Here is a 25733-nt window from a genome sequence, read left to right on the forward strand (position 1 = left end):
ATCTATTCTCCTCTTTCTCAGTAATCACATCCTGATTTTTCAGCTAAATACATGGCCGTGGAATAAAAATCCTTCCTAGCCCCCCTTGAAGCTAAGTGTCACCATGTCCCTGGGCTTGAGCCAATGGGAGGTGAGCTTGGCCCTTTCCTTCCCTTTGCCCTTTCCTACTGTTGTAATGCACAAAGTGAAAGATGAAGAAATCATCTGGGTCACTAGGTAGAAGGTGCCTGTGGAGGATGACAGCACAAGATGGATGGAGCCAGGTCCCCAATGACTGAAACTGCCATGTCGACCTAGATCACCCACCTGGAGTTTTCCCTAAGAAGCTTGTTTACTATTTAAACCACTGATGCACTGGCCTCTCTGTCCCTTGAAGCAGTTTTGCCTAACCCTAACACAACACACTGTTCTTACAGATTCTCCACTCTCTGAACTCCGACTTGTGCATGTGATTCCTTCTCCCCGAAACACTGCTAACTCTTCTGTTCCTTATGTGTTATCCCTCTTTGAGCTGAAATGTTACTTTCCAAGTAAGTTTTCCTTGACTTCCTAGGTGAGGTTAGATATTGCCATATTTTTCCTTACACTTGCCTTAGGGTAATACACCTATAACCGCTGAGTTCACTTGAGTCTCCTTCAGTGCTACACACTCATTAAGAGCAAGTATCTACTTTGTCTACTGTCATCCAAGTGCCTGGCACTCAGTGTATGTCCAACAAATATTTGCTCAATGAACAATATCACAGCCCTTGAGTGATTTCTGGGCCACACCTTAAGGACTTCTTGGCCTTACATTATAGGACTCCATCAACTCTGCCTGTAGCTCTTTTCCTGTCAGACACTCTCAAGTTAAATACTGTTTCTCTCCATTCCCTTCTGGACAATTCTGAAATGTCCCAACTCCTTCAACGGATCGACACAGCTCTTTCTGGAACCACTTCATTTTCTCTTAATACGCATAGACCTAAAGACTAAAGTATTATGTGGACTCTTGGAATTAAGAAAAAATATATATGGAGACCCTTCACTGTGTAGTACAACCACATTTTCAAGAACTGGGAGGTCTTACAGGTATTTTTTAAGGAAAATGTAAGAAACGTACAAAGCATATTATCTGAATTCTGACCACATACAGGGAAACATTCTTAAGAAATTTTAAAAGCCTTCTCTGGTTGTGAAGTGGACATCACTTTTTAATGGCATTACAAGCATCTGTCAAGTTTACTGCTTTATATACTCATCCTTCACGGACACTGAGGATTCTACATGGCTTACTCATTTTCAAAAACGAAGTATCTTTTTTGTTATAACTCTGTGGAGTTAAAGAAATAGGGTCCCAAGAAGCAGGTAGTGGGACATTAAGACAAATAAATCAAAAAGATCTGAGTACTAGGTCTTAGGTTGCCAACGAGCCATCGGGAACCCTGGATCAGGTCTCTATTTAACTGTAAAGTGAAACGTACAATTCCTAACAACCCTTCTGAGAAAAAAAAAAAAAAAAAAAATATATATATATATATATATATATATATATATATATATATATGTTGTTGAGGTATCAACTTGCTGTTCATGATTCAATAAAGATGATGTTGGGGACTATGCCAAAAACTGTATAACTGCAAGTACTGGCAGGAAACCTGACATATGCCTATCAGTCCCAGGTTACACGCAGATTTCCACGAGTCTAAAACATGGGCCTTCAACTATCTAAAAACAAATGTGTATTTGGAAAAGATAATCTTTGTGTGATGAGAATGGCTGCTAGAATGGAAGCTCTTCCGGGACGTGCCATCTCCCGCCACATGTCAGCGCCCACACTGGATCCAGAAGGGCATCCATAAAATCCCTCCAGTCGGTGAAACAGGATGGCTTTCGCTGCCACCCCCCCCCCCCATCCCCAGGCCTGCGGGCCGCAGCCGACCTGGCGTCCGGCAGCAGCACAGACGCCGGTACTCCAGGAGGATGCGAACACAGCAGAGCCTGCCAAGGTCCTCCAACCAAGGGCGGCCGAGGCCGGGCTTTCCGTACGGTCCCAGGAGCGCACTGCGCTGCCCTCCCCCTCCCGGACCAGCGAGCCGGTCTGCAGCCCCCGCCCCGCCCCCGCCAGCTCGGCCTGACCTCCTCGAACTGCTCGCCCGAGCAGCCGGCGCCGCGAGCCTCCAGCAGCTCGCGGAACTGCTCCAGGGTGACGGCCTCTTCGCCGCGGCCCAGCCGCTCCTCCAGCCAGCGCAACAGCGCGCCGTGGTGCCGGGACACCAGAGACTCGCAAGGCGGCGCGGGCCGCAGCGCCGCCGCCGCCTCTCGCAGTCGGGCCGGCTCCAGCAGCGCGGCGGCGGGGGGCAGCGCTGGGGCCGCGGGGCCCGAGCCGGGGATGGCGCTCGCGTCCGCAGCCCAGTCCTGGTGCGGGCCCCAGCCCTCTCCCCCGGCGGCACCCGCTTCGTCTTCACTGCTGTGACTCGGAGCGTTCCCCATGGGGTCTCCGTGTCGGGCGTCCGGCTATGCCGCCGCCGCCTCCCCGCCTCGACCTGTCAACCTCCCGCGGCGCCCGGCGGGCGGGACGGGGAGGGTACGACGGCGGCAGCGGCTTCCGGCTTCCTTGCCGTCAAGCGAGAACTGCCGTCGCAAAGACGCCGTCAAGCGGACCCAAGCGAAAGCTGTGAGACAGCAAGCGGAGGACGGCTTCCGGAGAGGATGGAACCCCGGTTTCCCGGAAGGTCCCGCCGTCTACGTCATCCCGCAGCCTCCTTTGCCGCCATCTTTGTGGGGTGCGGGCGCCGGCGCGGCGGAGCCTTCGCCGCTGACACTGGCAGTATCGCTCCACGTTCGCCAGCTACGCTGAAAAACGGCGAAGCCAGGGAGGGGTCTCTCGCAAGCCTTTTTCCCTTCAGTCCCCCGCTGTCCCCGTGGTGACGCGGGCGGGGGCGAGAGGGCGTCGCGCCGGTGACGTCACGCGTGCGCCACCGCCATCTTGGCCGTGGGTGGCGGGGCGGCCGCCTGTGGGCTCTATGCGGCGGCTCGGCGGCCGCGGGCTCCTGCTGGGCCTGGCGGCGGCGGCGGCGGCAGCGGCGGCACGGTGGCTGGGCTGGTGGAGCGACCGCGCTGGTCTTCGCCTGTTCGTGCCCGAGGAGCTGGCCCGCTACCGCGGCGGCCCCGGGGCCCCGGGTCTCTACTTGGCGTTGCTTGGCCGCGTGTACGATGTGTCCCCCGGCCGGAGGCACTACGAGCCTGGGGCCCACTATAGCGGCTTCGCAGGTACTAGCGAGGCGTCCGTCCGTCCGCGCGCGCGCTCTTTCACTCACTCACGCCCCCGCTCGTCCGTGCGTCCCTCGGCCCTTCTTCCGCAGGCCCCGGCTGGTGGGCGGCCGTCCCCCGCGACGTGGGCCCGAGAAGCAGGCCCGGTCACCTGCCAGGTGTGTCCTTTCCACGCCCCCCGGCGGAGCACGTGTGGCGGGGTCCCTGGTCCGCTGCGGCCCACGAGCTGAGCGCGCGGCCGCCATCCTACAGCTGGGGGGATGGGCCGACAGGCTTCGGGCCAGGACCCTTCCCCTCAGAGATGGGCTCACCAGCCCCAGGGGAAAGAGGCGTTTTCTATTTGCTACGGCCGTAGCATTGGGAAGCTGCCTCTGGTACCTCAACACGAGTCCTCTCCCCTCCTTGTCTTTAGGGAGGGCTGCAGAAGCGAGAGGATTGACGGGGGGAGTGGGGGCGGTAGTTGCCGAGCTCCTCAGTCAGCCCAGCAAGGGAAGGAACCTGCCCGGGAAGGAACTTGGCGATGCAGAAGTCGAGCTGGGACCGCAGTCAGGGTTCCTTCACCTGCCAGGCGAGGGCAGCCTGGGTGCCCAGCCCGCCGCTCCCTGCTGTGGCTGCCTCGGCAGGATACACACGCTCCGACATAAAGCCTCCATCTCTGGGTCGTCGTTGTTGGGCTCTGGCTTCAGCTGAGTTCCTCTGTGCCTGCTGTTGATTGAGCGTCCAGTCGCTGACCACTGCTCTTCAGCGGCCTTGAGCCAGGGGCCGCTCACCCCCACGCACACAGCCTAGCAGGGGAAGCAGAGACGAGCACTCGTTCAATATCAGTAGTATTGTCAATTAAGGTATAATCACATGATATAAAATCCTGACCTTTTTAAAGCATACAGTTCAGTAGTTTTTAACATTCAGAAAGCCCGCAAGCATCACCCCCAAAAGAAACCCCACATCTGTTAGGAGTCTTGTCACTCCCCAGTCCCTCCATCTCCAGCCGCTGGCAGCCACTGTTCACTTTCGCCTGAGGATCTGCCTATTTGGACTTTTCCTGGAAGCGGAATCATGCATGTGGCCTTTTGTGCCTGGTTTCTTTTACTTAGCACAGTATTTTCAAAGTTCATCCAGGCTCTATCCTCACGTATCATTACCGTGTTCCTCTTTGTGGAGTAGTAGTATTCCGTTGAGTGTGTATACTAGATTTTGTGTATTTAATCATTATTTGTCGGATGTCTGTGTTTCCGTATTTTGCCTGTTCCGAAAACACTATGAACACACACATGCATGTTTTGTTTGGACATATGTTTTCTGTTCCCTAGGGTGAATGTCTGAGCGTGAGATTGCTGAGTCATGTAGTTAATCTTGTGTTTTGCTTTTTGAGAAGCTGCCAGATTATTTTCTAAAGTGGCTGCACCCCTGGGGATGCCTGGGTGGCTCCGTGGTTGAGTGTCTGCCTTTGGCTCACTGTGTGACCCCCAGGTCCCAGGATCAAGTCCCACAATGGGCTCCCCACAGGGAGCCTGTCTCTCCCTCTGCCTGTGTCTCTGCCTCTGTCTGTCTCTCATGAATAAATAAATACAGTCTTTAAACAAATAAAGTGGCTGTACTCCACCATCAATGAAGAGTTCCAGTTTCTCCACATTCTTGCCAAACTGGTCGTCTTTTTCATCATAGTCATTTTAGCGGGTTTGATTTTTTGCATTTCCCTAATAACTACTGATGTTGAGCATCTTCTCATGTGCTTGTTGACCATTTGTATATCTTCTGTGAGAATTGCCTGCTCAAATCCTTTGTCCCTTTTTTTAATTGAGTTGTCTTTTTATTATTGAGTTGTGAGAGTTCTTTGTATACTCTGGATACTAGACCCTCATCAGATCCATGATTTGCAAATTTTCCCCCCATGCCATAGGTTGTCTTCATTTTCTTGATAGTGTGCTTTAATGCACAAAATTTTTAAAATTTGATCAAGTCCAGTTTATTTTTTCATTTTAGCTTGTGCTTTGGGTGTCCTAAGAAACCATCACCTAATCCAAGGGCATAAACGTTTACACCTATGTTTCCTTTTAAGACTTACACAGTTTGAGTTCATACACTCATGTCCTTGATCTTTTTTGAGTTAATTTTATATGTGAGGAAGGGGTCCATTTTCATTGCTTTGCGTGTTGCTATCCACTTGTCCAAGCACCATTTGTTGAAAAAACTATTCTTTCCCCCTTGAATTATTGAAATATGACTCACTGAAAATTGACCGTAAATCCATGGGGTTCATTCAGCCAATACTGGTCATCACTAAAAGATTAGGCACGACCAGTTACTGGGGAACCAATACTGGGTTTGGTGTGTTCTCTGCCCCGATAAAATTGCAAACTAGTGAAAAAGACGGGAAGTAGGTCTTATGTCAACAATTAGTGAACTATTTTTGTGACGAGTGTTAAAAGAAAGGCATACTTGTGTTACCAGAGGTCCTAAGCTTGTTGGGGAGGAGAGGGAAGGAGCAGAGGGACAAGGCGAAGTTGGTGGCCACTCTGTAGGGCCCTGAGAAGCATGTTATGGAAATCTGGACAGTATTCTAGCCCAAAGGGAAGGCACTGAAGATTTTTAAGCAAGAGAATGACATCAATTCATGTTTAAAATACCAGTCTATGTTTTATGGAAAGAATTTAGGTAGAGCTGCTGGGGGTTTACTGTAGTGGTTAGGATGAGAGACAATGGCAGCCTGGGCCTGCTTTGTTGGCAAATGGAGAAAGGCAGACAGATGGGATGACTTGGTTGAGCAGCTGGTTGCTACTTGGTGAGCTAGGAAGTACTAGGATAGATGCAGGTGTCCTAGGGCAGGGGTGCTGATTTGTGTCCTGTGGACCTTTCGACCTTGTGATACTTGTAAAACATCTAAGTGATGTTGAGTCGACAACTGGATATACGGGTCTGGAGTTTGGGTTGAGGGTGCAGATAGAGCAGATGGGGTGGGCACGAATAGTGCCTGAGGGCTGGTGGAAAATAAACTGGCAACGGAGGGGGTAAGGCCAGGAACATGGTGTCGAGGAGCTGCAGGGCACAGAATGCCACACCCTGTGTCGCAGGTCCAGGAGCATGTGTCAGGAGATGGGGGAAGGGGTTTCCAGATGTTTGTCAGACCACAGGTTCTTGAGTCAGTGCAGTGCCGGAGGGGCACAAGTTAATTTCCTTGGACCTCTGTCTCCTGCAGGCCGAGATGCGTCCCGGGCATTTGTGACTGGGGACTACTCTGAAGCAGGCCTAGTGGACGATGTGTCTGACTTGTCATTTTCGGAGGTGCTGACACTTCAGAATTGGCTTTCATTCTATGAGAAGAATTATGAATTGGTTGGTAGGTATTCCACAGGTCTCTTCCATAGATTCCATTTGGTTGTCTTGCAGGTTTTTTAAAGGGGATTCTTTGGGGTTCTTTGGGGATTGGACTCAGTGTTAAAAATCTGTAAAGTACCCATGGAGTGTTTCCGTCACGCTCGGGCTGGGCCTGTCTCCCTCACTCTTCATCTTGCGAGAAGATTGCCCAGGTGTTGGGCTTCCACACCCAATCAGGCGGGCTTGAGACTGAGTGGTGTGTTCGGGGGCCTGTAAGGAGACAAACAGTAGTTGGCATCCATCCTGAGGGAGCCATCTCCCAGGGGGAAGTCCGCGAATCAGACATGCGGGAAAGTGGGTTGTGCAGGGCATGGCACTTGGTACTTCCTGGTGACACAGGAGGGAATCACCTTTTACACAGAAAGACGCTAATGGTGTCCTAAGGAAATGTTAGACTCTAAACGCTGAAGTGCTCTGTAAACACAGAATCGGGGTGGTTGGGGCCTGTGCTGTCTCCTGGACATGGCTGGCTTCCTGGGGAACACTGGTGCCCCTCACCCCCTGAACAGGTCTCACTTGGAAACGTTCTCCCTCTGCCCCTAATGCCCCCGACTGTCGGCTCCATCTTGACCACTTGGGTTGCCTTCTCTGGGAACCTTGGCATGTGTATGAACCCCTCTGCTCCCCCCACATCCAATTGACCAGGGCTTTTTTCATAACATCTGAAGCTCTCTCTGTGTCCAGCGCCCAATGCACACCTTGGCTCCTGTACTTCCAGCCTGTACAACTCCTCCTTGGTTTTCATCTGGTCTGTCCGGGGTCATTCCTGACAACACAATCGTGTCTGTGACTGGAGCGGCCAAGGGCTTTCTGCATTGTGTTGGTTGAAATATTACCAGATTAATAAGGAAAAGAAATCTTTACATGAAAGAATAAGAATGGAGCCCTGAGAGTGGGCAGTGAGTGCCAGAGCACACACATCCTCCTGACCCCTGGGGAACACACTGAGGTGTCTGCGGGGACGCGTGAGCCAGCCTTGGTTGGACAGTGTTGGTGTGTGCACATCAGGGTTGCAGAGGCCTATAGTCAGCAACACTACAGACAGATTTTATAGTCGCATGTACTTGAATTCCCACGACGGGTAAGTCATAGCTCTGGTGGTGATGGGGGACATGAGCAGGGATGCGTCAGGTGGAATTCCTGCCCTCTGCAAGTTCATTCTCCAGGAGCTGGGCTGTGTCACCTTCTGGGCTTGTTGGGCACCAGAAGGGCCACACTGGGGAGGAAGGCTTATTACAGGTGCACACAGAAGTGAAGACGGGAAGCTGTCTCAGCAGCCAATGGCCAAGGCTCCGGTGAATGAGAGGGCCTTCTCTTTGTGCTGGTGGGGACCTGCATTCTCTGTTGTCTCCTACTCCTGCCCTCTCTCTGGGTCTCATGTGCAGAGCCCACACGACAGGCTTGTCACAACGCACACGGAGACACGTAGGAGGAAGTGTTCTGCAAGACTGGCTCAGAGGCCGCAGGCCTGGGACTAGCAGCCTGATCCCTTCATTTAGTCTAATGAGCATGTAAAACAGATGCTCTGTCCTCAGCTGTTCTGGGTGCCAGGGCCTCACGGGTGGGGCAGAGAGACCATTAGCAATAAACCGACCACATGCTCCCAGGTGGGGCTGTGTGCACATAGATGGGGGTGGATGTCACCACAGGGCAAGTGCTGGGGTGGCCTGGAGAGGACAATAGGTAAGCCAGTTGGGCTGAGGGGATGGTATCAGCGTGGGACACAGGTGGCAGGAAGGAAGGAAGGAATGGCTGCGGAAGGATGTGAAGAAGCAAAGCAGTCAGATGGTGAGTCTTGGAGGCCTTGACAGGAAGTCTTTTATCCATAAGCTTTCAGAGGCTGCGGGAGGTTAGAGCAGGCACAGAGGTGATACCCGGTGAGCTTGTGTCTTCCAAAAGTCGCTCAGCTGCTTTGTGCAGAAAGAATAGTAGGGAGGCTAGGTTGTTGGGAGGCCGCAGCCCCAGGCCCGAGTTGGGTTAGGGCTGGAGTGGCAGAAAATAGAAAAGATGGGCAGAACCGTGGTGTCTTCAGAGACAGGACTGGCGACCTTTGCTGTTGGGTGGTACACACACACAGGGAAGCATATGTTGTGTGTAATGGAAGTGGTGGCTCCTAATCCCCATCACAAAAGTGACACAAACAGAATTGGAAAGTCCGGAGGGCCTGAGTCCTGAACACACGGGACGCAACTGCCCCTGGTGTCCAGGCAGGGCTCAGGCTCATGGTTGCATGGCTGCTGACTCCTGTCACCCAGCCCCTGGAGGACATGCCACTCCGGGACCGCTTGCTGGCGGTGCTGAAAGAATTAAAAGTTTGTTGTCAGTCCCTGCTCGGAAGGATGGAGCAAGAAGACAGCGTTGGGAGGAGCGAGCTCTGGTCCCAGAGGCCCCCAACTATTCCCCTCCCCGTCTCTCCCCTTGGGCGCCCTGAGGACTTGGAGGATGTGGGTCAAGTGCGCCCGTAGTGCCTGACCTTGATTAAATGCTCCATAAGTTACTTCCTTGTAGTTATACAAGACAAAATCATTTAACTTGGGGAAGAATTGAGCCACAGAAACGTTACCAGATACGCCAGTCCTTGGTACGTTCATGGAACATTCCTGGTGCCTCGGGCGCATGGGGCAGCTCTGCTCTCTGGGAAGGCCCGCGGGCTCCACACTGGAGGCCTCCACAGCCAGAGCTGGGCGGCTGCCTCAGGAGTCTTCAGGTGTCCCCGGGGGGCGGCACCCTGGGAACCTGGACTCACCACAGAGGTCTGAAAGCCCCCCGCCCCGGGATCCTGACGGCTCTCCTGTCACCACAGGCAGGGTGATAGGAAGGTTCTATGGAGAGGACGGCCTCCCGACCCCAACCCTGACCCGGGTGGAAGCCGTGATGGCCCGGGGCGCAGAGGCAGGCCAGCGGGCGCTGCAGGAGAAGCAAAAGTTCCCCCCTTGCAACGCGGAGTGGAGCTCGGGCAGGGGCAGCCGGCTCTGGTGCTCCACGGAGAGGTAAACAGGCTCCCCTCGTCCCGGGTCACAGTTGGGGCGGTTGCGTGCTCTAGTAGCCCCGGGTTCAAGTCCCGGGCCGGATCTGGTGGGTGGTGTCTGCTTGAACTCCCGGGAGGCCTGGCCTGGGGATGAGATGCGGCAGGACACCCTGCGATGCCGGCTCAGAGGTCCACACGCTTGAGGCTCCTGGGAAGAACCGGCTGGTCCCAGGAGCCTTTCCAATAGAAACCAAGAGAGGTGAACCCAGTTGGGTGGACGCCCAGGGATGATCCTAGGGTGTTTGGGGGATGCTGGGCCCCCACACCCACCCAGACCCAGCTCCCCCGAGAACAGGAAGGCTCCTTCCTGAGTGCGAAACGGGTGATCCGCCTTCCTGTGTCCCTGTCACTCTCTTTGAGGTGGATCTCATGCGAAGAGAGAGAGCCAGGGCTCAAAGCCGTCCACCTCTGTGTCCATGTCTCATCCACCTCAATTCCGGGCATGCGGCAGGAAGAGATGGGGCCTCTCCAGGGTGACCAGGTCTTCAGAAGGAGGGGCCCCAGGAGCCAGGACCCAGCCCATGACGCTGCCCACTCTGGCTTCACTGCTTCCCCTACCCCAATGGGGCCTGAGATCAGAGAGGGCCTGGGTGTGGACGGAAGGGGGGCAAAGGTTCCCACCCCTGCAGCTGTGCTGGTATCTGGGGGGCAGAGCTGCTCCAACAGGCAGGGGACACCCATGGGCACCGGTCTACAGGCACTCTGCCCCTCGGTGGGAGTAGGGACAGGACAGTCCTTCCCCTGGGTGGGAGGACTGATGTGGATGCCCCGCCCCTCGGTGGGAGGAAGGACACACCCCTCCCCCTTGGTGGGAGGAGGGACGTGGGCACCCCGCCCCCTCGCTGGGAGGCCCCTCTGCCTGGGGACAGAGGTTGCTCTGGCAGTGTTGGGAGGGAGACCCATCCTCTGCCTCTGGAGCTCAGGGACAGCGAGGACGGGGCCTGACGAGGGGCAGGACCGCCTGCAGCTATGCTCTGTGCCGGGGCCTCACGGGTGACCACTGCCTCGCATGCGCACCCGCACCTTAGGGCCTCCGACCCTAAGATGAAGACCCGGCTGGGCAGCACTCCTGTGGAGCTCACGGGGAGCCCAGGGAGCGGGTGTCAGGCTCCACCCTTGCGGGGGGGCTGGAAGGATCAGGGAAGCAACGCTGCAGACCGGGGCCTGGGGAAGCCAGGCGGCCTCCCCGCGGCCTTCCCCGGACTCAGGAGTTCCCGTTGGTAAGAAGCCCTCTCCTCTGTCCCCAGCGGAGGCGTGAGCAGAGATTGGGTCGGTGTCCCCAGGAAGCTGTACAGGCCAGGTGCCAAGGAGCCGCACTGTGTGTGTGTAAGAACAACTGGACCGCCGAGTGACCAGGCGCCGGGCCTCACTGCACACACAAATCGTGGAGACCTGGACAACCCTGGCCTGGGGGAGTATGCAGGCTGCCCGCCCCTGGCCGTCACATGCTCCTTCCCGCTATGAGCTGGTGTCCTGGGGGTGATCCCTCCCAGAGAGCCCAGCCTGAGCCCCTAGTCCTGTTGGTGCCCCTGTCCCCGGACCCGCTCACGTCTGACCCTGTAGACCCATGGGACTGACTCCCGGGTATCAGGCTTGGGCTCCAACCACATCTTTCCCACAGGCAGGTGGTGGGCCAGGCCCCCCCCCCATACCTCCCAGGCCGGTGGAGGCACTGGGGGCACCAGCAAACCCATCCCCTTGCAGCTCAGACTGAGGCAGACACATCGACCTAAGTTAACCGCGTCCGGGTCCCCCCTCCAGGTTCTGAACACTTGCAACCCTGACATACAGCACCTTCCTGACAACTGAGTCCTGCCTGAGCTGGACCCAGGCCCATACCATGAGCGCAGATGGTAAAACATGGAAGCTTCTGCTTACGGAGGCAGCCAGTGTAGATGTCTGAACAAAGCAGCAGTTGGAAGCGAGGCTGTTTCAATTGCAGACACGCAGAATGAAGTGCGGGAGTGTCTGTGTCTGATGAAGTGGTGGTTCTGGTGCTGCAACACCTCTGCGGGCATGTGTCCAGAGGGCCCCCCCCACCCCGATGAAAACTCCCAGAGCACTACAAACACTCTCTTCTCTCTCTCTTTCTCCTCTCTCAGCCTGGTTCCCTGTGCCCCCACACCTGTCCCCTGGAGCACCTCCTGGGCACCTGGACTGCACGTTGCATGACTCCCTGCAAGGTCCCCACGGCCGGGGCTCCTCACCCACCCCACCTCAGGCCCCCAGTTTTCCCCACCCATTCCCACAGCCTCTTTAGAGAAGTCTCGCTTGTCCCAATCCCCCCCCCCCACCAAGCCCTGCATGCTGCTATGCACGGTCACCCAGGATGACCAGGTCACAGGATCTGTGATGTCTCGTGTCCATGCACCAGTGTGAATGCTTTTGCCCCCCAGCTGCTGGGGCCATCCAGCCCCCTCCCTGCTGCCTCCATGCCTACCCCCAGGGCCTCCTCCAGGCTGTCCCTGCCTGCGCCAACCCAGAAATCCTGGGCACCTCTCCCTGAGCAGGGGCCGAGGGCTCCCCAACCGGGGGCAAGTGCGTGGACTTGGCTCTTAGCTGGCAGGTGAGGACCCCAGGCCTCGGCCGAGGGGCTGAGCTTGGGCACCAGGCTCCTCCCCATCCAGCTCCCCTGCACCCCTCCCCGGCTCTACACGCCATGCCCGGGGTAGATAGGAGCCCCAAGTATCCCTCTGTGGTCACATGGGGAATGGGGGAAGGAGGGCCGTACAGGCGAGGTCGACCCACAAGTCACAGAGGGGACGGTGTGGGGCCGGGTGCAGACATCAGGCTCTGCCCAGACTGAAAACAGGAAGGACACTCTGCTGTCTCCCGACCAAGCATCCCCTGGATGCGCACTTCCTCGTCAATACCTGCCTCATACCTTGGCAAGAGGAGCTGCCAGACCCTGGGAGGTACCCCCCAGGACGGACATAGGATTTGCTGAGATAGAACCAATGTTGGGCGTGGCCACCTCAACAGTATCCAGAAGGGGCACCCGAACGAGCTGCGGCCCACCACCCCCACCCCCGGTGTGGAGAGCCTGCAGCCAGAGGGAGCCCCCCGGACCACAGCCACACCCCTGCTTGTTTGGCTCTTGGACAGCTGTCGTGAAGGACCCCACGCACGGGGTACGGCTGCATCCAGAAATCCAGAGTCCCCTCAAGGATGCCCCCTCCATGCCTACAGACCTGGCTCCCGTCAGCCCTCATTAGAGGGGCCTCGCTGTGTACTGCACACACCCCGTCTTTCCTGAGGAGGTCACAGAGTGAGCGGGCCTCCCGGGCACAGCATATACTGGCAGGTGAAGTGTTTGGGAATTCAAACAGAGGGCGGGTGATTACAGAAAGGGACTCACATGTCAGGAGTTAAAAATCTGTTTTTAATGTGTCTTGTTCTTCTGCGTTAAAAAGTAACTACAAAGGTCTTATTAAAGTTTCCACTTTAAGTGCACAATGTTACCTCATTGTATCATAAGGAGTTGTTACAGAAAATGGAGAAATACATTCCAGACATGGACTCCTCGTGGCCTGGGCCCACCCACGAGGCCGCTGCCCATCCTGCGGGCCCAGGGGTAGTCCCAGATGTGGCCTCCAAGTCCTGCCTCACCACCGCCCTCCCCCACTCACAAAGCTGTCACAGGGACAGCCAGCGGCACACCTCAGCCAAAACAGGATGCGTCTTGATGTCCAGGGGCCACCTGGAGACTCGTCACTACAGAAAAGCAATGCTGTCATGTGTGACAGGTGAGCATGTCACTTAGCCACAAAGGGAACTGCGCAGGCGGGGATGGTTCCTCCGAAGAGTCCTTAAGGCATCTCTGCCGGCTCCCAGGGCTTCAGTGTTTGTATCCCATCAAGCGCTGCTCACTGGCTCCTCCTGAGTTCCCGCATTAAACTACACTGAGCCTGTGGCTTCCTGCGCCTCCTCTCCACGGCTGGGGCACCTCAGGTTAGGGCCGTGCAGGCTTCTCCGGGGCTTGTCCCGAGGCAGCCATCCCAGTTCCAGACAGACGCTCACGTCAGGAGCTCCTTCAGCAGCTGTCATGACTACATCACACTCGGCTGTGCGCGCTCCTGTCCAGGGGTCAGGGTGCCTGCAGGTCTAAGCACTGCATGGTCCTTCAGGCCTCCCTGCACTTCAGCCCACAGACAAGGTCAGCTCAGGATAAGGTCAGTGGGATAGGCGGGGGGCAGAGGGCTCCACGCGGGGGCGGCCACAGTGACCTAGGGCTGAGGTAGACGGCGAGTGGCATGGGGACCCCACTCTGGAGAGTGGGTGGCAAGCAAGCTATGCGGTCCGATCTGGCCTGGACCACGCAGGGGGTGGGTGGGCAGCGCACAGGCAGCAAACGCCCCGTGCAACGCTCCGTCTGACACATTGCTCGACGAGACAGCACTAAAAATCAGAACTAAAAAGTCCTAGTGTAGGCACTTAAGTTGGGTAGGAATTCCCGCATTAGAGGATCGAAGCAGGGGTGGTCAGCCACCCGACATGCACGGGTGCGTGGAAGAGGCCACAGGAGCGCGCTGTGCAGTCAGCCTGGCGATGAGCAGGAGGCAGTGAGCACAGACTTGGCGTCAGCGGCGTTCTTCCCACTGGACTCACAACTGGCTACTTTGAATCAAACTGAGATTCTGCTCCTTGGGCTCAAGCTACGATTCACCTGTCTCAAGAACAGCGGCAGTTTTCTAGCGTCAGGTCCCAGCAGGGCAGTGATGGGGGCCACGGCGATGGCCACAGACCTGCTGCATGCAGCCCAGCGGGCACCCTGAGACCCCGGAAGGTGCCCCATCCACATGTATGCAGACACACCTGACGCTGGCACAGAACTCCCACAAGGCGCTCCCGCCCCGCGGCTACTCGGCTCCACAGCCGCCTGGACTCTCTGAGGAAACAGAAGCTGGACTCGATTATCAGAAGCAGGACCGGAGACGTGAAGGGCATGGAGGCACAACTGTTACTAACAACGGTAACGGCAAGGTGGACAACACAATCAGCCTCATCCCCGAGTGACCCACCATCCTCTGTTCTCCAGCACAAACGTGACAAGATCAAGTACAAAAGTACTGGCTGCCTTGAACCTCATCTGGAGCATAATGACTGTCCTTTCCAACTGAAGAAGAGCCCGACTACCTCCCTGTGGCCCTACTCGGCACCAGAAAATACAAGCTGACCACAGGCCTTGCCTGGGCAACCGCCAAGACTGGTCGTTTCTCTATAAAAATTCTATAGAAACATATCACAGATTTAGGGGATGGGAACAGTTCTAATTAACTTTTTCTTTTAAACACTGTGCACAAGTTCATATTAACATAGAAAGCATATATATCTCATAAATCACAGAAATATTAAAAAGTAGCACTCTGGTTTATCAGCTCATCTTACACACATTTAGGCAGCAGGATTATAAATCTACAGCAACATAGGGGACACACTGCTACCCAGAAAAAAAAAAAACCTAAAAACAGGCTGTTGCAAAAAAATATTGAGTCCCTTGACAGATACCCACACCCATTAATGCAAAACAATGAATGTAGTGGTTGTTAAAGGTCTGTATGGTTGACCTTGTTAGGCTCTGAGAACACATGTTAATGCAAATGCTCGTCTCAGAGTTCGTTCCTTAAAGCAGTGGTACGAGTTTCTCTGTAATGTACACTTGTAAAAAACTGGCCAAACCTTCGGAAGGAGAAGTTTGGTGCCGCAGGGTGAGCATACGCAGTAGCAGTGACGAAGGCCCAGGAAGCTCCGCAGCCACATTCCACAGATGAGCCTGCGTGTTCCAGGCAGGCTGCGCACAACTGGGGGGACCTGCACCTGCCAGCCTGAGGCCGGGCGACGCCGTCCCCGCTGTGGGGCCCAGGTCACCCTCTTGGTCACAGGGACGCCTGCAGGACGGTTTCCCACAGACTCTGTGTGCACTAAGGTCGGATCAGCGCTGATCGTTAGTCCCTAATGCGTGGATGTGCAAGGCTATTTCTGAACATGGATTTGTAAATTGTAATCATCCACAACGCGGCTACCTAAAAAGTGCAGCGCGATCAAAGTGCATCCCGGCCAGCACACCTCGTGACCAAGGCCTCAGCGGACAGGACACGGCCAGACGAGAGAACGAGACCACGCTCCCAACACCCAAGAGCGTGAGTACTGGTAAAGCTTTCGGTTGTTAAGGCCACGATTTTTCAGCTCTCATCTTTGAACCCTGTTTAGAAAGATTTCACCGTTTTTAAAGGGATAACTCACTAAAAATGTCAGCTTAGGGTTAAAAAAAAAAAAAAAAAAAGACTTCGGGCAAGAGGATCCTGTATTGTTTATGAAAACACTGTGCACACAAGTCCACAGCCACTTACCCTAGAGTGACGGCAGCTCTTACCCCTGTGGGGGCCCTGCCAGCCCACTGTCCGTGCAGGAGGTGCAGGGGTGCTCCAATGGACACTAAGCTACTGGGAGGGGAATGGTTTTCCGGGTGTCTTCGTATGTTCCAAACAGAATGGGGTACAATTCCTGTGACAGGTGCCACTGGGGCCACTCGGCCTGGTCCTCGGCGTCATCCAGTGACCTCGATAACGGACACATGGACAACCCAACAGAATCCTCGAAATGGGGTCGATGACAGCTGGGTCCTTCATTGTGCAGTCTGTTCCGCAGGAAGACCAGAAGGCCAGGCCCTGCTCTGGGTGGTCAGGCTGGTGAGCAGAGCAGCTGCCAGGGAGGTGACCAGGTATGGCCTGGGGTCTCCCTAGGAGACACCCCCCAGAGTCAGGACATCAAAGCAAATGTTGCAGACGCGCACGGGCTTGTTGAGATCAAACTTTATGATAGGAATCTCCTTGGTTGAGCATTTATGGCACAGGAGGCGTCCGCAGTGGCGGCTGTGGAAATAAGCAGGGGGCGTGAGGGGGGGCCCAGAGAAGCGTGGCTGGTGGTGCCCGCCCCCCACCAGCACCACACACCCTAGGGAGTCCATGCAAACACAGCCCTAGCCCATGGGGACCATACATGCTGGCAGACGAGCCTCTTAAGGTCAAGGGCGGCTCAGCCGCAGCCAGAGAACAGGTTCTCCCACCCACCCCCCACCCCATTCCTGCCCTTCTCCAGGTGCACCCCCCAGCGCCCCCATCCCTGCTCAGGGCCTGGCTTCCTGGTGTCAGGGAGTAAGGCAGAGCGGGGACATGGGCAGAAGTGCTGTTGCCCCGTGGCCACAACCTCACAGGCTTACCAGTGATGTTTGCGAGTTGTGACTCCAAACTTGGCGGCACACTCGTAGCAGGTAGACCCATCGCACCACGGAGGCTCTTTGGACAGCATATCTGCAAGGACCCACCCCTGTCAGAGCCATGGAGCCAACGGAGGGATGGCTTCTCAGTGAACCAGGGGTGAAGGAGTAAGGCGCTCTGGATGGTCGGGGGAGTGCCCTGGGGCAGCACTTGCAGGTGGCCTGGGGCATAAGAGGCCAGGCCCCAGGTGGTGAGACAGTGTGGCATTGTGGGGTGGGGGGCACGGTGGGTAAGTCAGTGAGGGAGGGGCAGGTCTGTGAGCCCTGGTGGCTGTACGGAGTGGGCAAAGGTGGCTGGGTGGTGGCACGGGCACCAGAGGAGGTGGCAGGAGAGGCAGAGTGAGGGGGCAAGGCCTGGTGTGAGCTGTGGAAGCTGCGACCAGAGCTCACAGGGAAGGCACAGCATGAGGAGTCAGCGCCTGGCACCTTCCGCACTGTCACCAGGATGGCAGCTCCCAGGGCTCCTGGCAGTCGGTGAGCTCAAGCCTCTGCCCCTCACCACAAAAGGGCAGGGCAGGGGTGAGTGGGGGCTGGAGGAGGTGGTGGCCCGTGTCAGCGAGGGGACAAGGGGTATGTGGAGAAGCTGCCGGGGCCATGCGAGGGAGTCCTGCCCACAGGATGGGGTCGGGGAGCGCAGGACTGCTGGGACCCTCATGGAGATCCACACGGCATTTGGGTTCAGAGGTCACCAGCACAGGGTCTGCGTCCACCCTGCAGGGGCAGGAAAGGGCCACTCACCTAATAATCTAAACAGAAGCTGCTTGGTGGCCACCTGGTAGTTGAAAATGTTGACTCCTTGGTTATTGTTGACCCCAAGGCGAGCCCCAGCGCGGACGACGGCGCGGCACAAGTTGGCGTTCCCTTTCATGTAGGCCAATAGCAGCACTGGAAAACAGACCCACAGGCCGGACTCCTTCTAGTCTGGCCCAGCCTAGTGGCAGGGCACAGAGCGCAGCCCCCACAGACACCCTGGGGAGGCCTCTAGGGGACCTTGTCTGGTCACAGAGCTGCCCTGGAGCCTGCCAGGTATGCAGCTCAGGACAAGTAAGCAAAGCCCCACCGAGGGACATGTGGTCTCAGCTGCCCACTGCTGCCCATGGCCCCACCCAGCCCCATCACGCACCTGCCCCACACCTTTCATTGACATTTTCACCTAATTCTCTACACAGTACAATCCAACGGGAGAAGCCCAGAGAGGCTACAATGGACCCACATCACCACCCAGAACAGGACCGAGCCAGTCCTGGGAACCAGGCCTATGTCACTGGGAGCCCAGACACGAAGCGTCTGCCTGCCCATTTCCCGGGTCCTGGACAGTGGCACCAGCTGCGGGGTGTGTGGGTCCCTCAGCCTCAGGCCCATCACCGCCAGCCTCATAGGACAGAGGCCAAGAGCTGATGAGAAAATATTTGGTCCCATGCTAAGGTTTGGGACGCCCCTTGGTGACACTTCTGCTGAAGGCCAACGATGTCAGTGTGGCGGGATGGAGGGTGAATGGGAACGTGGCAGAAGCGAGGCTCGGCAAGGAGGATCTGGGTTCCAGCTGTTTCCCTATTTGGAAAATGGAGACACGCTCCCTGTGCTACTTAACATACACGGGGTAGCGGGTTTTCCACGAGAATATAAATGCAAGACTACGTCAAAAACGTGGTCACAACTACACAAATGAGCAGGGACTGCAGCAGCGAGAGCAGCATGGGGGGGCCCAGGGAGGGTGAGCACACCATGGCACAAGGGGCAGATGGGGACAATGACAGCAGGCGGGCAGGCTGTCTGGACACGAGGATACTCTGGGGCTGCAGACACTGCAGACGTGCATGTGCCCACGTCAGACACTGCCTACCCCAGTGGGCATCAGTGACAGATGCTCCGGGAACCCAGCCCAAACACACCAGGCAGAGGGTCCTTCGGGAACGGCACGTGTGCCCGGGCTCTTGTTCTTCCGAGAAGCGGGAGCCTCCCAACATACCTGTGTTTCCTTCTGCGTCCGGTTTGTCCAGAGGGTACTCAGGCATGCACTCCAGGAACAGCTCGAAGATGGTGGCCGCGTTCTCTTTGCCATACTGTCCAAGGATGTGCAGCGGCGACTGGCCTCTGATAAAGCAAGATGGGAAAGTTGGGTACAGATGAGCCATGGTCATCGTACACAAAAGATGTCATTTTCTGAACTCTGTGACACCGGATAAATTTAAGGACACACAGGAGGTCATGAAAGTTTTTCTACAAAATATTTTTCGAAAAGAAACTTCCAAGGTACCAATGTTGGTCAAGTGCCCCAAGGGCCAGTTCTACAGTGCACTGAGGCTCCAGCAGGACAGTGACCGCCAGCTGGGAGGGGCAGGCAGGGTGGGGAGCCCAGGCCTCCTCCCAGGAGCCCACACACTCACCGCAGGTTGAAGGCTTCGGCGTCCACGGTGCACTCAGTCAGGAGGACCCGGATGTTGCTGAGCCGACCATGCATGACGGCAAGATGAAGAGCTGGAGAGCAAACCCTTTTACCATGAGCGCCCGGGTGCCAAGCAGAAAACCCCCTCTACAGGGGATGCACCAGAGTACCCATGCCCACTCACGGCCCCTCCAGGCTCCACCACCCCATGCCAGAGTCACTCCTGCAGCCTCCTAAGACTGTGCTATCTGCTTCCACCACAGCCCAGAGGCAAGACTAAATGGTTTTGTGGGAAACCACGTTAGGGGCCCAGGGTTACCATGCCGATGGGAAGCTGCCCAGGGATGAGCCTCGCAGCCCAAAGCCTTCACTGCCCCAACTCTGCTGGTGTAAAACCAGCCTCCCTGGAGGGTAGCGCACGGGGCACCTCCACCTCCAGACCAGGGGGACCGCTCGGGGCACTGAGCATGGGGCACAGGGGAATGACTGGCAACTACCATTATTTCCATTTTCATCCAGAGCAGCAAAGTCCACTGCATTCTCCAGGAGGACAGAGCAGATGGTGGGCAGGTCCTGCTGGGCAGCGAGATGGAGGGCAGTTTGGCGATGCTTGGTTAATTCGTTCACTTTGGCTCCTGCAAGAAGCTGTTGAAGCTGATTACATGAACAGTCTCTACACCACAGCCAGCGAAGGTCCCCCTGACGGGGACCAAGCCCACCTGTCTCCTGACACCCGCGGAAGGCCTGGCCGGCAAAGCTGGGACCACGGGGGCTTCACACCCACTCCCCGGCAGGCATAAGCCAGCAAGATGCATCCTAAGCAACTCTCAGGGTATGAGAAAGCCATTCCTTAGGACATAGAAACTCTACTTCGGACTGCATGATCTAACCATGCAGGACTGCAGGGATGTCCACTGTTCTACATAAGGACGCGTGCACTGCTTATGGGAGCAAAACCATGTCACAGAAAGGATTCAGTCAGGAAAATTACAGTACATTCAAATGATATAATGAATAGTCAATAAGACAATAAAGATTTGGGGCATAACATGAAAAGAGGTCTAGGATATTCTAGTCAAAAAGGGCCAGTTAGAAGACAGTACGACCCTATCTGCAGAGAGAGAGAGATGGTGGGAGGGAGGGAGAGAGGATGCGTGCACGCACACCATGAGGGTTTGTAAAAGCAGAGACACCAAACTCAGAGGAATGGGGGGCAAAGGGAGACAAGACCTGCTTCCTATCCTCACATGCTTCATGTTTTCCCACAATAAGCATGTACTACTTTTACACTATTTTTTTGTTGTTATTAAGATTTTATCTTTAAGTAACTTCCATGCCAAACATGGGGCTTGAACTCATGACAGTGAGATCAAGCATCACCTGTACCACCTACTGAGCCAGCCAGGTTTCCCTCCTACATTAATTTTTAAAAGAAAGAAATAAACACAAAAAATTATAGAATCAAAAGCAGGAAGGACCCTTTGACAATACCTGTCCACATGTTCCTTTTGTGACAGGGTTCCGGGCTGCAACCACAGCCCACCATGCCCACCCTGCAGCCTGAGGCCACCCTGGCCTCTCCCCCATGCAGCACTCTGCCTCTGGGAGACCAAGGTCCTGCTCAGCTCTGCTGCAGACCCCGACTTCCAAGTCCCAGCCTGTCCAGAGCTCCGGGTGCCCAGTGAAAGCACCCACAGGTCCAGGAGAACATCGGCTGCAAGTGCTGTGTGCACTGGGAGTCATAGCTAACACCGGTGAGCTTAACCGGGAGACGGGGAGAGGTTTGGGCAAAAACATTCTTCCAACGTGAACAGTCTCCAGCATCAGCTGTGAGGTCAGGCCTTACAGAGGCAGTGGTGCAACCCTGGTGAAGGGGCCCATGACTTTCTCACCTCCCGAGTCTCTCCGATCGATGGACACATGGCCGGACTCTGAGGCCCACCTCTGCCTCCCTGGCCAGTCCCCACACCCACCAGATACCCCACCAATTGCTCTCCAGCCCACTCCCAGGAACTGGTTCCCCTTAGGCTCTTCACACGTGACCGTGCCCCACACAGACCCCACCACAGAGGTCAAAACTCTCTCAGCTCTAACATGTAACAAGGCATGAAGGTTTTCAAAAAAGTATCTTTCAAAAACAAAAATGGGACATGGGCACCCAGCTGGTGCAGCTGGTAGAGCTCATTTAGGGCTGTGAGCTCAAGCCCCACTTTGGGCATACAGATTATTTAATTTTAAAAAAAGAAGAAAAAGAAGGCAGGGCACCACCCAAGGGTCAAGTGCCCACTGGCTACTCATGTACCAGGTGCTGGGGCTGGTGGGACACAGCAGCAACCACAGCATCCAGGGTCGGGGAATGGATATGCCCCGGGCTCACCTGCTTGGCTTCTCCACACAACAGATAAAGGCTGCTTGCGGTTCTTGGTGTGAAGTGTCACAGGCATAATCTGGTCCCTACCCGCCCCTTCCTCTCCACCTCTCCCTCCCCCAAATTTCAACCACACCTTTCTAGGGAAAGCACATAGACTTCCCAGTCTCTGCTTCCTTGCTCAGACTGCTCCCTGGCGGGTGGCACTCTGTGGTACTGGAAAAGGCAGGCTTCCGAGCCAAACAGAAAAGGCTAAAATCCCAGCCACACTCCTGACTACCCCATTATCTTGGGGGAAAGTTGTTCCTGAGCTTACATTCTCTCCTTTGAAAGAGGTAAAACCTTCCCTACACCTCTCTGGGTAGCTTCGAGAATGAGGAGGTGGTAAGCTCCTTGACAAACACTGCTCTGAAAAGCTGTCTGCACCCTGTGCTTGTTGCAGCATGATTTACAAGTAAAACCAAGACACGGAAGCAGCCCAAACGTCCGCTCACTGATGAACGGACGGAATGTACATGACGGAACATTACCCAGCCAACAAAAAGAAAGAAATCAGTGGTAAAATCAGTCTTGGTGCTGATTTTTCGATCTGACTCCAAAAGCAAAAACAAGTCAGGCCAGAAACTAAAAAACTTCTGCACAGAAAAGGAAATTGAAATCATCAACTAAGTGAAAAGGCACAACCTACTGAACCAATGAAAATATCTGCAAATGCTACATAGGGTAAGCGGCTGATATCCAAAGTGCACACAGAACTCAGTACCACTCAGTAGCAAATAAAAAAAAAAAAAATTACAACAGGCAGAAGAACTGCATAGATGTTTCTCCAAAGGAGACATCAAGATGGCCAACAGGCACATGAAAAGATGTTCAATACTACTTGGCATCAGGGAAGTGCAGATCAAAACCACCTTGAGGTATCCCCTCACACTTGTCAGGATGGCTAAAATCAACAACATAGAAAACAACATGTTGGCAAGGATGTGGAGAAGGGGAGCCTTGTGCACTGCTGGTGGGAGTGCAAGCTGGTGCAGCCACTCTGGAGAACAGTGTGGAGGCTCCTCAAAATACTAGACTAAAAATACCATATAATCCAGTAATTCCACTACTGGGTATTTATCCAAAGGAAAAACACTTTTCTTTAATACATAAAGAAGTATGTTTATTGCACACATTGTAATAAAGCTTTAAAATGCCTTTACTATCACACAAACCCAATGAACCAGCACAACCAGCACCTCAACTCTGATAATCTAGACCGGCTTCTGGCCTCCCCAAGAGTTAGTTCTCCACAAAGGAGAGGGAGCCCTCTCCCGAGTCTGGGACACCACCTTCCCTAACACATACTGCATGTTGCACAGCGCAGTGAGGACCCTCACGGACACACAGGCACCCAACCCTTGGGAGGGCTCCAGGCTTGTACAGATCCTGCATCACTGGACAAACACTGCTCTGAAAAGCTGTCTGCACCCTGTGTTCGCTGCAGCATGATTTACAAGTAAAGCCAAGACACAGAAGCAGCCCAAGCGTCCACTGACTGACGAACAAACAGAAGGTACACAACGGAATATTACCCAGCCATCAAAAAGAATGAAACCTTGCCATTGTAACAAAATGGATGGAACTTGAGGGTGTTACAGTAAGTCAGAAAAAGACAAATACCATACGATCTCACTTACATACAGAATCTAAAACATAAACATTAACCATAGCTTGTAGATACAGAGAACAGATTAATGGTTTCTAGAGGTGGGGTGGGGGTTGGGGGTTGAAATGGCTGAAGGGGGTCAAAGGCACAAACGTTCTGTTGCAGAACACAGAAGTCCCAGGGCTATAACGTGGGAACCCACTTAATAATACCATATTACATATCTGAAGGTTGCTAAGAGTGCATCTTAAAAGTCCTTATCACAAGAGAAAAACTTGTATAATTGTGTGACAGGCATTTACCAAACATATTGTAGGGATGACTCTGCACTACATACAAACACTGAACCACTATGATGTACAAAAAACTAACATAATGTTATACAGTAGTTACACCCCAATTTTAAAAAGACTATTAAAAAAGAGGTAGCGAGTGCGTGTGCACACAGGCGAGCCGAGCCGCCCTGAGCAAGCCGCCTGCTGAATGCCTCCCTCCCTTGCACCTGGCCTGCCTTACCCCCCAAATCCTGCTTCTTCACAAGGCCTCACTGGGGCACCTACCTGCACAAGCTGCCCATCTGTTGGGCTCTCAGGACTCTCTGCACCCCCAGCACTGGCTTACTTCCCCAGATTCACACCAGGCACTCACAAACCCCAGCAAAAACCCGGGTGAGAGCTTCTGCATGCAACATTTCAGTGACACTTACCAAGTTGCGGACAATGATCTCTGAGCCCGCCTGGACGGCAAGGTGCAAAGGGGTCAGCTTGGAGGCATCTTGGACTCTGGAATTCACGTTAGCCTGGACGCTAATCAGGAACAGGACACTCTCGATATCAGAGTTCTGAACCGCCACGTGAAGGAAATTCCGGCCCTTGTTATCCACCTACAGCAACAGGAGAAGCCAAAACATTTGTGGTCCCCCTTCCAAGAGCACCCCCTGAGCACTGGCCAGCCGTGCTGGCCACAGGAGAGCATATGATGGGGCAGGCAAGGCCCTCGGTCCAGGGGACCCCTCCCAAGAACCCAATCTGCATGTGCCTCCTGCCACACACACCACAGACCCTCCCTGCACATGCACAGGGCCACAGGGCACACCATGCACCCTTCCACAGCAGATGCTGGGTTAGGACGCTAACAGACCGTCTGCAGGATGGGAAAAGGCAGAGGCAGTGCTTAGCCACGTGCATCCCCATGGGTATCCCCTCCTCTGGCTCCCTCATGCCACAGCTGCTGTGACCGCCAGACCCTGCATGCTGACACAGAGCAGATGAAAGCTCATTTGGACCAAAGCACAGACAAACTGTCCTTATGAGGGCGGTCATGTCGGTGAGAAGTAGGCGCAGCAACATGCCACAATCACAGCCCCCATGCGCATGAGCACAGACGCGCTGCTGTTTCTGCAAAGGACTCTGGTCCACTGTGCCCACGTCACACTGCATGTGAGGACAGGTGAGGGGCTCCCCTTCATGAACACACAACAGCAGGTGAGTGGGGCAGAGGCCAGCACCCACACCACTCGCTTACGCACAAACACTGAAACACCAAGCGACAGTCCCCAACTGTGTCAGGATGGCACTGTGTTCAGATGCCAAGTCTCCAGGTCACAGTCATCAGTGACTACTCCTGGACCTTGACAGGGCTCTAGGGGCGGGAAGGGGACCCCAGTCCCCCTGGGAGTGGCTGTGGCTGGCACTTCCCACCCCCTCTGTCCCACAGGGCAGTGCCTCCCAGCCATGCTGAGCAACTGCTCAAGATCCAGAGGACAGGCCTGAGCCTGCTACACTGGATGATGACAGCTCCTTACAAACTGTCCCCCAGAGAGCAGCTCCAACATCACACCACAAGCCCCCCTCCAGCTCAAGTCACATCTCTTCAGGACCCTCATAACCAGGGCAGTTAGACCAAGCAAAAGCACACAGAGACACCAGTGATACCACGTATGCAGGCCACAGGATTCCTCCTCAAAGGGCCCCCCTGTTGGCACCACTATGGGCTGACGCAGGACAGGGGAGCCAGATCTCAGCTGGTACCCACAGTTCACCTGAATGGCCAGACTTCAAGAAAGGGGAGTCTAATTTCCACAAAAACATCATCATGTCCAAGAGATCTGTTTGGTGATGGCCACCTTTTTAATCTCCACATAATGGGCTCCACCAAGCGTGGTCACGTGCAGGAAGCTGGGTGCGGGTCCCTCACCTGCTCAGCAGCCCCAGACTCCCGCTGGAGGATGGCCTCCGCTGCTCGGTTGTTCTTGTACGTCATGGCACAGGCAAAAGGGGTCAGGCCCTGTCTGTCGCGGACACTCAAGTGGATTCCAGGGTGGGAGATCAACAACTGGATGATGACGCTGTGCTGGTTGCTGATGGCCACGTGGACCGGTGCTCTTCCTTCTGCATC

At 55.1% G+C, this 25733-nt stretch overlaps 3 protein-coding genes across 8 annotated transcripts in view; 1 reads left to right on the forward strand and 2 right to left on the reverse strand.

Moving 5' to 3' along the window:
* The window catches only part of ZZEF1 (zinc finger ZZ-type and EF-hand domain containing 1), a 101392-nt gene extending 98772 nt beyond the window's left edge, over positions 1–2620 (reverse strand). For both annotated transcript variants that reach the window (XM_041770433.1, XM_041770432.1), the window contains exon 1: positions 2122–2620. In XM_041770433.1, the coding sequence (XP_041626367.1) occupies positions 2122–2475 (354 nt within the window). In that variant the 5' untranslated portion in view covers positions 2476–2620. The remainder of the gene's footprint in view (positions 1–2121) is intronic.
* Positions 2621–2859: 239 nt separating this feature from the next.
* LOC121499607 (neuferricin) lies at positions 2860–13111 on the forward strand. 3 transcript variants are annotated; one of them, XM_041770439.1, is made up of 5 exons: positions 2860–3255; positions 6452–6592; positions 9434–9620; positions 10019–10139; positions 10906–13111. In XM_041770439.1, exons 1-5 carry the CDS (start codon positions 3009–3011, stop codon positions 11008–11010), a joined length of 801 nt encoding a protein of 266 aa, XP_041626373.1. In that variant the 5' UTR covers positions 2860–3008; the 3' UTR covers positions 11011–13111. The 3 variants fall into 3 exon arrangements, with proteins under 3 accessions (XP_041626373.1, XP_041626374.1, XP_041626375.1); XM_041770440.1 differs by lacking the exon at positions 10019–10139; XM_041770441.1 differs by lacking the exon at positions 6452–6592.
* The window catches only part of ANKFY1 (ankyrin repeat and FYVE domain containing 1), a 79953-nt gene continuing 67239 nt past the window's right edge, over positions 13020–25733 (reverse strand). The window contains exons 18-25 of one of the 3 annotated variants that reach the window (XM_041770438.1): positions 25533–25733; positions 24043–24219; positions 19818–19893; positions 19322–19412; positions 18904–19028; positions 17673–17819; positions 16878–16968; positions 13020–16530 (exon numbers count right to left, since the gene is read on the reverse strand). In XM_041770438.1, coding sequence (XP_041626372.1) covers positions 16398–16530; positions 16878–16968; positions 17673–17819; positions 18904–19028; positions 19322–19412; positions 19818–19893; positions 24043–24219; positions 25533–25733 — 1041 coding nt within the window. In that variant the 3' untranslated portion in view covers positions 13020–16397. Of the gene's footprint in view, positions 16531–16877; positions 16969–17672; positions 17820–18903; positions 19029–19321; positions 19413–19817; positions 19975–24042; positions 24220–25532 lie in introns of all 3 variants that reach the window. The other 2 variants (XM_041770436.1, XM_041770437.1) reach the window with 2 other exon arrangements.

The sequence above is a fragment of the Vulpes lagopus genome, chromosome 10, assembly GCF_018345385.1.
Source record: "Vulpes lagopus strain Blue_001 chromosome 10, ASM1834538v1, whole genome shotgun sequence".
Lineage (NCBI taxonomy): Eukaryota > Metazoa > Chordata > Mammalia > Carnivora > Canidae > Vulpes > Vulpes lagopus.

Bases quoted from the DNA above. Each gene is read 5' to 3' on its own strand.
- LOC121499607 (XM_041770439.1), top strand. From the start codon at position 3,009: ATGCGGCGGCTCGGCGGCCGCGGGCTCCTGCTGGGCCTGGCGGCGGCG. The intron at 3,256-6,451 runs GTACTAGCGAGG...TGTCTCCTGCAG, and splicing joins CCACTATAGCGGCTTCGCAG to GCCGAGATGCGTCCCGGGCA. The intron at 9,621-10,018 runs GTAAACAGGCTC...ACTCTCTTTGAG, and splicing joins CTCTGGTGCTCCACGGAGAG to GTGGATCTCATGCGAAGAGA.